The sequence below is a fragment of the Ceratotherium simum genome, chromosome 19, assembly GCF_057802395.1.
Source record: "Ceratotherium simum simum isolate JZ-2026a chromosome 19, ASM5780239v1, whole genome shotgun sequence".
Classification (NCBI taxonomy): Eukaryota; Metazoa; Chordata; class Mammalia; order Perissodactyla; family Rhinocerotidae; genus Ceratotherium; species Ceratotherium simum.
Genome location: NC_141918.1, coordinates 52218322 through 52230287, shown reverse-complemented (window position 1 = coordinate 52230287; position 11966 = coordinate 52218322). Strand labels below are relative to the sequence as shown.

The following is an 11966-nucleotide window of genomic DNA, read 5'->3' as shown; positions in this document are numbered from 1 at the left end:
CCTTAAAAGAAACTCTTTCCATTTTAAATGAACTCACAGTCAAACAAGGGGGATCATTTCCAAAACTAGGCCAGGAAATTGAGTTTAATGAATCAGAAAACATTTACAGAGCTTATCGTGGTATACATTCCACAGGAGCAGCAGAGCATCATAATGTGTCCCCTGTCCTTAAGGAATTTGTAAGAATGATGTGTCTGAAAAATGTAGGAATTAAGAGAGAATTTAGAACTCTCTTTGAATTATCTAATAGCCTGGAAGCAGGAAGCAGGGTTGGCGTTATTGTTTTAAACTGTAGAAGATACACAAAGCAAATTGCATCTCAATTCAAGAAAAAATCTTCTAAAAATTTGCAACATTCACACACGGAACAGACTGGAGTTTAGGTAGCAGACTCCTTCATTCAGCGTTTGCTCATGTGTTGGGCTCCTACAGCTGAGTGAGGAGGTTCCCCAGCAAGCAAAATACTTCTTTATCCTCCAGGGGTCGCACCCCGGGATGCACCATCCCTAGATGATTATTTGACATGGATGCTCTGGAAAGATTCATCAAGATTCCTCTGAATCTACTTAAGAAGATAAGATATACATATACAAAACTAAATATCAGTACAGTATAATATTTGAATTAAAGATCAATTATTTATTTAAATTAAGGATCAACAGCAAGCAGCGAGAGACATTCACCAGGACAAGAAAAATGTGCTATGAGAGCTCAAAAATATCGCTCAAGATGGGTAGATTTGAGAGAACTCTACAAGGAGCTGGAACTTAGACAGATGGAATGCAAGGGCTTTTCAGGGAGAAATGGGCATATAATCATCTAGATAGAGCAGTGCATGGAGCGTTCAGAGGACAGGGAGTGATTCTACATCACTGAATAAAGAGTTCATCCAGGCAAATGGTAGAAATAACTCCAGATTAATATGTTTGCAGGTTGTAGAAGATTGATAGACATCTTTTATATTGCCTCATCCTAACCTCTATTATCCATGGCTTTGGAGAAAGAGTTATAAATTTTCTAGTAACATGAGAGTTAGTCTGTAACTATTAAAATAAAAAGTATTTATCTTGCAAAATCAACATGCTTACCCCTCGTGGAGCATGGACCACATCTGAGGAACTAGTGTTTTAAATAATAGAAAGCCACAGCCTCCTCTGGAGTCCAGGTGACATAACAGGAACTGTACTTCAGAGAAAATTCGTCTGGTGGCTGTGTGTGGAATGAACGACTTTGGCCATTGTGGGAGGTAGAAGATAAGTTAAAAAGCAGACATCTGGTTTAGCATAATGCATTAGAATAGAAAGAGATGTTTAAAAGAAACTTCATGATGAACTGGATGTGGGAGCAAACAGAGAGGAAAATGTCAGAGACACAGGTTAAATAAATAACAACTGTATCTTAAAAATGTTCAGCTCTTTAGAGGCACAAGGAAACAATCTCCTGCAAATTAAATTTTGGATGATATACCAGTACCAGTGTTTAGGGAAGAGGTCTTCACTTGAAAAATGAGCAGATTCTATATGAATGAAGAAATTGTATGACCCTGAAGTCTGGCACCATGGTAGCCATCATTGATCATATTATAATCTATCTATGTTTTACAAAGTGTTCAGATTAAGTTGCAGTATTGCAGACTATTAGGCAGTCTTTCCAAGAGAAACTGGCAACTGTGGTTTCTGCTGATACCCTCTTATAAAGCAAAAATTGAGGGCCATGGTCATGAGCAAGTGGGCCCCATCACCAGCATGTATCTATGTGTTTTCCCTTGTCATTTTGTAGGCTTGGTTAAAACTTGGGCTTGCCTTACACTCTTTCCCATGTCTGTCACAGCCACATACATAAGTTCTCAACAAATTGTTGTTATGATGGCTGCCTTCTAGAACAGCCCAATATTGGCCCTATTAATGGAAATATTGGAATACCAGGAACATATATTTTATTAAAAGAACAGAGTTCAACAATCAGTGTATATGGGCTGGAGTGGACTCATCTGGTTGGCTTATTAATTCTCCTTTTAAAGTTGGGTGGACCTCTGCACAGGGTCGACAACAGTGCTGCACACTTGAGTCAATCCGATTATGTGCTTCTGGCTGTCAGTTTTCTTGCACAACATCCTTTCTCAATGCCGTGTTGTGCAATGTATTCGTGAAAAAATATAAATAGCTGGTAGCAGGCAGCGCTTCAACATAAAAGTTTCCCAGTGATACAAAATATAAGAATCTGAGTTTATCAGAGAGCACTGTTTTAGTTATGATTACATCACATTTTCCAAAATACGTGGCAGTTTTTGCCCTCTTTGTCCTGAGTGTTGGTGCGCTGGACACCTTTATTGCTGCAGTCTATGAGCATGCTGTTCTATTACCAAACAGAACAGAAACACCTGTTCCGAAAGAAGAAGCTTTGCTCCTGATGAACAAGAACATAGATGTTTTGGAGAAAGCAGTTAAACTGGCAGCCAGGCAGGTATTGCCCTTTGTATAATGGCTGGGATGTTGTAAAGGAGATTTGAAACTTGGTGAGAGTGTGTGTTCGGAATTTATCAGCAACTTTTTTTGCTCCCACTTATTTTGAGCAGGGTGCACATATCATTGTAACCCCAGAAGATGGAATTTATGGCTGGGTCTTCACAAGAGAGACTATTTACCCCTATCTGGAGGATATCCCACACCCGGAAGTGAACTGGATTCCATGTAGAGACCCCCGGAGGTAATGTCATTGCCCTTTGATGTTTGAACAAAAAATTTTGATATTGTAAAACACCAACAGCAAATTCATTAAGCTTGACTAGTATTCTTGCTGACAAATAATCAATCTACGGCCTCTAATGCTTCATAATGTGTACCATCTGGCATGTCTCCTGTTTGGTAAATGACTTCAGGTGTTGATGCTTGGTTGGTTGTTGTAGTTTTCTTTAATGAGTAGCATGCGTATACACAGTTTTTATAATAAATACGTTCATTTGGGTTTCAACAATGTGAGAAAGTTGTACTGTCTGGGACCTGTGTTCCTAAATATAAGTAAGTTGGTGCACCCAGGAACACCTGCATCCTTGGTAGGAATGGAAAAAGATGAATGAGCTTATGTTTCCCAAGAGCTTTCATATCACTATCATTTGTATACAATGTAATCAGTATGATGAGTGGAAACTGCACAGAATTTGAAGAAGGAAGTGCTATTTCTGAGACCACGTTCCACCACCTTCTAGCTGAGTGATGTGGGGCCGATAACCTAAATGCCTGATGTCTCTGTTTCTTGACCTGTGGAACAGGGATAATAAAATTTCCTTTCCTACTTCCCTTACAGAGTAGACAAGAGCGTCAAGTGAAGTAATGAACATAGAATCTGTACACTATTGTGCTGTCTCCAGTCTTAGCTGTCACTAGTACTTTTTTAACAAAAGCAGAATCTGAACTTTGTTTTCTTGTCCTTTGAGAAGTTTTAGTAATTATTAATAGCTGTAGTTTAAGCATAACTTTCTTAAAGCAAATCTGTATAAAACATAAGATTGACGAAATAGATTATTTCAGGTGTATCTACTTTTTAAAATAGTTTATATATAATGCTTTTAGCAAAATCAATGCGTTAAAGGGTAATTTAATATGCTAATTTTAAATTTATATGCATCTGTTCAGAACTATATCTACTCCACAGAAGGAAGAACTTCTTTAATAGTTTTGTGTGTGTATGTGTGAGGAAGATTGGCCCTGAGCTCACATCTGTGCCAATCTTCCTCTATTTTATATGTGGGATGCCGCCACAGCATGGCTTGATGAGCAACGTGTAGATCTGCACCCAGGATCTGAACCCATGAACTCTGGGCCACCAAAGTGGAGCACACGAACTTAACCACTCACACCACTGGGCCATCCCCTCTTTAGTAATTTTGAGCATTTGAAATTAATTGTAAAGTCAAGTCTGACGTTGCAACATAGGAGCTCTACTATGTGAGTCAGGTCTCGACTAGGATTTTCACCTCTGGAGAAATATTCTCTGAATGTTGCACAGTCTATGTTTATAGTAACCACAAAACTATGACTCAATGTCTACTTGATTACGATGCTTTTCCTAGAGCAGGAAGGACTCATTATTTCCAGTGATTCGGGAGGCTTATACTAAAACACATTCTATTTGCCCAGGCTGATATAATTGACTTTCCTAGGGGGAAGCTGTCCTGAAGCCTGATAATTCATCTCTGATGCATTATTTTAAGTTGACTGTTTAAGGTGACTGATGTAACTTTAACATTATTCAAATGGCAAGCTTTCAGCTCTGTGTTATAAAAAGGAGAAATTCATATTTCCAGAAATCCTGAAAGAAATATTAAAATACCATTAACATAATGGTAATATTCGTAAAAAAACCTGTTTCTTCCCTAGTAATATTTATCCCCTAAAGGGATAAAAGAGGGCCATGTGGTCCTCCTTCTGCATTTAGATGCCATCATTTAGAGTACTGACACATCCCATACTTTCTTGGGCTTTCCTCGTGAGGAGCTAATAAGAAATATTAAAGTACTCTATTTAGTAGTCAAAAAAATAAAAACAAAATAAAATATATGATATTTTTAGTAATCAATATGAATGTTGACAATATTGCCCTGGTTTTCCTGAGGACAAAATTAAAGAAATAGTCTAAAACAGTGGTCATAAATTTGTCCTTTCTATTCAAAGATTAGCTCAACATCCACCGTGGAGGGGCTGAGAGACTATGGAGAGAACCCCAATGGCCTCTAAAAGCAATAAAACCATCAGTTTCCCCGGTGGTGTTCCTGTGGTGGCAGCATGCATAAGGGCCATTATTTGCATATTGAGCACTTGGTTCCAGGAACTGTACTTGCTGCACTGTGCACATTATCTTATTCAATTTACGTAGCAGGTATAACTATTCCCATTGTAAGTACGAGGAAAAAACGAGGTTTAAGTGCTCATAATTGGTAATTAGCATGGGTAGAATTCAAACACAGCCATTGCCATTGAGCCGTGCTAACTGAATGGACTCTGAGTGCCTGGAGGCACCATGCTATGCTTGGAATTTCCAGTGACTGGTGAATCTACTTCCTTGACAGCAAGCTCTAGTTGCTAAAAATGTTTATATTATTTCCTGCTGAAATCTGTCCCTCTATAACTTCCTTTGGTCTTCGTACTGCATATACGTTCACGTCTATGACTCATCTCCTTCAAATTAGAGCCTTTCAAGTATTTGAAGCCAGCTATCATTCCACCTATCTCATCACCTCAGTCCCTTCTTATTGCGAGGATAAATATCCCCAGCGTGGATGGATTTGGTAGTACTTTGAAAAGCAATTTCATAGCCTGCATTTATCTCATGGTTTATCATGGGGGCCCTGCAAGGCACAAAGGAAGCTATTATGCTGCGCTGACAGATGAGGAAGCTGAGCCAGCACAGTGAAGTGCTTTTTAAAAATATTTCTGGCACATAATACTGCATTTGTTCTCTACGGAAGGCGATCTACGTGGGACCAACTGTTTACTGCCTCCCAGTAAGAACGTGGCTTGGATTATAGAAGAGGTCCTCCCCACTAGAAGAGTCTGTTACATTTCGAGCCCTTCATTTGCCTTCCTGGGAGCCCTTTATAAGAGAAAGTGTTGCGTCTCTTCTTTCTCTTCTTCCTCCGCCATCTTTTCTGTGCTTCAGTCTCGCACTGCAATCCGAAGTCTGGCACATTAAAACAGGTTAGCTTTCATAAAGATGAAGACGACATTGCAAGTGATTTTTTTTTTTTTTTTTTCCTGTGGTAACATTGGTTTACAACAGTCTATAAATTTCAAGCGTACATCATTATACTGCTATGTCTGCATAGATTACACCACGTTCACCACCCAAAGACTAATTACAACCCATCACCACACACATGTGCCTAATCACCCCTTTCACCCTCCTACCTGCCGCCTTCCCCTCTGGTAACCACAAATCCAGTCTCTGTCTCTGTGTGTTTGTTTGTTGTTGTTGTTATCTTCTACTTATGAGTACGATCAACCAGTATTTGACTTTCTGCTTCTGACTTATTTCGATTAGCATAAATACCCTCAATGTCGATCCATCTTGTCACGAATGGCTGGATTTCATCGTTTCTTATGGCTGAGGAGTATTCCATTGTGTATATATACCTCATCTTCTTTATCCATTCATTCCTTGATGGGCACCTAGGTTGCTTCCAAGTCTTGGCCATTATGAATAATGCTGCAGTGAACACAGGGGTCCATGCATCTTTACACGTGCGAGTTTTCATGTTCTTTGGATATTTTAAAATCATGTCTGTTGATTCATAATCTGGAGATGTTGTATTATAGGTAACAGACAAATAAAGTATCACTTTGGAAGTTCAGAAATTGCTAAAATACAGTAAGTTTAAGGCAATGTCTATTGAATTAGGTTTGGCTACACCCCAGTGCAAGACAGGCTCAGCTGCCTGGCCAAGGACAACTCCATCTACGTCGTGGCGAATATTGGGGACAAGAAGCCATGCAATGCCAGCGACCCTCAGTGTCCCCCCGACGGCCATTACCAGTACAACACTGATGTGGTGTTTGATTCCGAGGGTAGGCTGGTGGCACGCTACCATAAGGTGAGAGTCCCTTGTGCCTGAGCTAACCTTGTCTCACTTCTTTAGTTCGTTTGTGTTATGTGTGCAGATTTGTCTGTTGAACGTTGGTGAGAGAACTGTTATGAATACATTTCTTAATTGTTACATTTTAGTTGGAAAAGGGATTTAATTTACTTAGGCCTCATATAAATGTTCTGAGTTTGAATTAGGCATAAAACAGAACACGGCAGAACATTACAGATGTGATAATAACCTCACAGAGATTTTAATATTCTCTGAGAAAAGAGAAATGCTCTGTTTCGTCCAGAGTTGGTTTTTTGCCCCAATTTGTTAACATTTTCTACTAAATTTTAGTCATTCATTCCATTAGGACTCCTTTGATTTCAATGATAGAAAACCCCAACTGAAATTGCTTTAAAAAATATGGAATTTCCTTGCTTATGTACCTGAAAAAATATAAATCAGAGAAAGGGTAGATCTAGTTTCAGATGCAGTCTGTCCCTCGGAAGCTCAAAAGATGTCATCCCTCCCTCTAGCTCTCTTAGCCCCTTTTATGGCTTTTTCTCAGGCTAACTGTCCTTTTAGAAGTCACATTGCTGCTCAACACAAAGCTCACATTCTTATAGCAACAAAATCCAGAGGAAAGGTGCATTTCTCTTTCCCAGAAACGCTACAAAAGCCTTATCATTCCTGGACTCCAGTTAGGCCACCTGCCTCCCTTGAGTCACTCACCGCAGGATGTAGGGTGGGCTACCACAGGAGTGGGGGGGGGAGTGCGGGAACCCAACCAAGAGGGGAGCACTGTTTCCAGAGCACACATCTGCACACATCAGGCCAAATACAAACCCGAGCAAAACATATGCTGTACGCCTGAGCCCAGGATAAGTGGAGTTTGGCTACTCCATTGTCTATATTAATTTAAAATCTTCTTCACTTCACTTACATAAACCTCGCAGTATCATAGAGAGACATGACAAAGCTTACTTTATTAACATGTGTTAGACTTCATACAGGCAGTGCTGTTGGTATTTAAAGAATACAGTAGAGGGGTGGCCTGGTGGCGTAGTGGTTAAGTGCGTGCTCCGCTGCAGCGGCCCAGGGTTCACAGGTTCGTATCCCGGGCACGCACTGGCGCACGGCTTGTCAAGCCATGCTGTGGCGGCGTCCCATATAAAGTAGAGGAGGATGGGCATGGATGTTAGCCCAGGGCCAGTCTTCCTCAGCAAAAAAGAGGAGGATTGGCTTCGGATGTTAGCTCAGGGCTGATCTTCCTCACACACACACACACACACGCACACACACAAAACTATTAAAGAAGTTCTTTAATAAGCTATCTTCCTCACACAAAAAAAGAATACAGTGGAAAACAATCTGAAATTTGTAAGATTCAAAATTTCAACTTGTGGTTTTAAGACAGAAATAGTCACCTTTTAAATATCATTTGTGGATGTGATCTCATTGGTTGATTCATTGGTTGTGGGAAAATGAAGCTTTTTGATTAATGTGGCAGTAAGAAAACTCATAGACCGTGGTGGACTGGGTATGATTTACTTCAATTTATGTGTAACGGTTTTAAATATGCATGTCAACATGCATGGGAGAAAAGACTTTTTAGGGATTGAGCACTTCTATTTGGCATTTTACTAATTTTCTCCTTCTTTGCTTTTTGTTAACAGTACAATCTTTTTGCACCTGAAATTCAATTTGATTTCCCCAAGGATTTAGAACTCGTGACTTTTGACACTCCCTTTGGGAAGTTTGGCATTTTCACTTGCTTTGACATTTTTTCTCATGATCCGGCTGTGGTGGTGGTGGACGAGTTTCAAGTGGACAGCGTTCTCTACCCCACAGCGTGGTACAACACGCTGCCCCTCCTCTCGGCGGTTCCCTTCCATTCGGCATGGGCCAGAGCCATGAGGGTCAACCTGCTCGCTGCCAACACCCACAACACCAGCATGCACATGACAGGTAATGCCCACCTGTCACGCACCATGGGGCAGAACCGCTTAGGAAGTCTTCATTGATTTTCAAGCCACGTTTTTCTTTAATGCTTCTTTTATTAACTCTAATGCCACAAAATTAATAATAGCATGGGTGTCTATACCAACATTATGTAAGGAACATTATCCCTGTCAAATTGAAACTCATGCCAATGGAACAGTGATCTCCTTACCTACCTTGAAAATGCTTAGGCTTTCATAATTTTATATTTAATTTCTCATAGAAATGATTCTATTAGTTGACAACCTTGCAAAATTTGAAACCAATATTTGTGTTTCTTGATGTTGCCCGTAGGGAGCGGAATCTACGCCCCAGAAGCAGTCAAGGTGTACCACTATGACATGGAAACAGAGAGCGGCCAGCTGATGCTCTCAGAATTGAAGTCCCGGCCTCGGAGCGAGCCCACCTACCCTGCAGCTGTCAACTGGGGTGCTTATGCCAGGGGCGTCAAGCCATTCCCGTCGGAGCAGTCGGATTTTCCAGGGATGATTTACTTTGATGAGTTTACCTTCACTGAGCTTAAGAGAAACACAGGAAATTACACAGTTTGCCAGAAAGACCTGTGTTGTCACTTAACTTACAAGATGTCTGAAAAGCGAACAGATGAGGTGTACGCCCTGGGTGCTTTTGACGGACTGCACACAGTAGAAGGCCAATGTTACTTACAGGTAGAAAGGCTCACATATGTTAGAATGGCTTTCTACTAGTTTTTCTTCTAGGTCATCATTGTCTTTCTTTAAAAATTGTGCTGGGTTCAGTTAATTGGAATGATGTTACATTTATCACTGAATTTCCCCCCCAGAACCCCCTATTTGTTCTGTCTTAGCAAGAACAGAATTAGATTTCTTGGCTGCAAAGTAAAAGCGTAAGGTAGATTGATTGGTTCTCAGCAGACCTGGTTCAAGGTTAAAAAGCTGCAGCTTCCATGCATTCTCCTTTTCTGTTAGTTACTTTGGAGCAACGTTTTTCAAACTGTCTTCAACGAGGGTCCAGAGCAAGAAGTCCATTTCATATCATGACCCAGTGCAGTCAAGCTGTGTGACTGAGTTACAAGATATACTTAACTGAAGCAAACATTTTATGAAATAATTCAAATTAGAGTTAGAAATAGCTATCATTATGTGCAATGCACTGTAATCTTTAAAATTCTAGTCTACTCCATCTTGCTTTGTTGGAAAAACAAAGAGCTAATCCTGACTCTTCGAATTGATTTTAGGATTCACAAATAGGTTGTGATCTGCAATTTGAAAAACTCTGCTTAAGAGGCAACTTAACAAATATTCCTCTATTGCTTGAAATTACGTTTTTCAGCTGAGAAAATATTTCCAAGATTTCTGACCACTTCTCTTTTCTTTTCCTCCATAGATATGCACATTACTGAAGTGTCAAACCACTGACCTTAGAACTTGTGGGGAGCCTGTGGGGTCAGCTTTTACCAGGTTTGAAGAATTCTCCCTCAGCGGCACATTTGGAACGAGTTACGTTTTCCCACAGCTCATTCTAAGTGGGAGTCAGCTTGCCCCTGAAAGACATTATGAGGTAGGATGTTTTCAGGAGGATAAATTTCTTTGAACAGATGGGATAGACTGGTATAATGAAAATCTTTAAATAACGAGACAGTATTGCAATATTGTGGTTTGCATTATACAAGCAACACTTTGAAGACATGTGGAAGCTATGATATGGAAGACAAGTTGTGGTTCTAGACTATCTTTAGGCTGTGCTGGAGAATCTGGGCTTCATTTTTCTGAATAAATGTTATTTTGAGATCCAAGGCAACAATGAGGTTACAGAGAAATTAAAGTAAAAATATTGATTGTGGATGACGGCTGGCAAGTTTTTGCATGGTGTAGAAGGTCCAGGTTAAATACATTAAATAACGCATCTACAACCCAGTTCATGGGTACGTTACTTTGAGAAGTTGTAATATGACAGTAGTAATTAATATGTTGTACAGTATTTCATGAGTTAAAGGCACTCTTTTTTGTATACTGTCTTACTTATCTCCCTGTGCAATAGATTTATTTGCTGCACTTTCACCCAAAGTTCCTCTGCTTTAGCCCTTTAGATCTGAAACATGGGTCTTCTGACACCAAATCCTGTGTGCTTTTGACTGTTTTATGCTGCTTTTAGAGTGATGTTGTCAGAGAAGCCCTCTGGGCTGGAAAGCAGGCTCTACATTGGAGTTCATTCTTTGCTTTCTTCGATCAGGTTTCATGGGACGGACGTCTGAGAAGCCGGGACGGAGTGCCTTTGCCTGTCTTAGTGATGGCCCTGTACGGGAGAGTGTTTGAGAAGGACCCTCCACGCTTAGGGCAGGGCCCTGGGAAACTGCAATGATCCCCTTCACTGGCACCCTTTCAGGGTTAGTCTGGCAAAGAGAGGGAGGAAAAAACGAGAGTCCTTAATGTCTGTTTAGAAAGATGTCATAAATTTGCTGAAACAACAAACAAACTTAAGAAGATTTAAAAAGCGATGGATGTGTGTGCCCAACTTTACATTTTACATATTTGATAGAGCACGAACTCATTTACGGGGGCTGCATTCAACTTCCATGTGGGTGCATTTAAGTGTGTGTAAGTACGTATATGGATAGTGTACCATATATTTCAATGGAAGGGGGGCCTAGAAAGATCCTTTTGTGGTGACTGCTCTAATGTATGCAAATGTTGGTTTCTATCATTTGTAAACACACAGGGCAAACGTTGAATATGCATAGGGTATTTAATTCTGATCAATTAAGATACAGGAAGTGAAAACACAGGGGTATCTTTAAAAGTAATCATGAATACCTTTTTAACTAATTAAAAATTGTTCCGTTATCTCTTTATTCTACTCTTATGGTCTATTTGTATGGAAATTAGATACTTGGAATGGAAATAAAAAGAAATAAATTATCTCCTTCAGGCCACACACTGTTTCCTTCTGAAACTATTCTATCCTAAAATCCACCCAATCCCGGTGCAGCCCCCTCAATACTCAGGGATTTGTTGCAGCCTGTGCTGGACTAGGAGCTTCCTTAGACAGGGCCACCTGTCACCTTGCTCCCAGTTACCTGAGCCTTGGTGCCCTGAGTCCTTTTCCTGGCAAGTCACTGATTAACTCTGGGAAGAGATACACATGAAAGCAGGACATGTGGGAGCAGATAAGGATCACTCTGAGTTTGGGGACACTTTTTTCTCCACAAAAAGTATGACAATTGCTTTCCTTAACTTTTCCCAGGTGTTCATTTCCACTCAATTTAATTCAATCCAGTTCCAGGAAGCCAGAGACACTCTAGGCGGTAGAAAATGCCCTTGGTCTCTATGCTCTCATCACTCCTGGATTCTCTCTCCAGGGCCAAGACACTGGGATCCTAGGATTGTACCTGTGTCCTGGACTCCTCTGTTTGTGAGGGACA

At 40.4% G+C, this 11966-nt stretch overlaps 1 protein-coding gene across 1 annotated transcript; it reads left to right on the top strand.

Moving 5' to 3' along the window:
• Window positions 1–2204: 2204 nt before the first annotated feature.
• Window positions 2205–11396, top strand: LOC101403637 (vascular non-inflammatory molecule 3). Its single transcript, XM_004422331.3, has 7 exons — window positions 2205–2463; window positions 2576–2706; window positions 6394–6586; window positions 8242–8533; window positions 8861–9234; window positions 9932–10105; window positions 10778–11396. Exons 1-7 carry the CDS (start codon window positions 2251–2253, stop codon window positions 10904–10906), a joined length of 1506 nt encoding a protein of 501 aa, XP_004422388.1. The 5' UTR covers window positions 2205–2250; the 3' UTR covers window positions 10907–11396.
• Window positions 11397–11966: the final 570 nt, after the last annotated feature.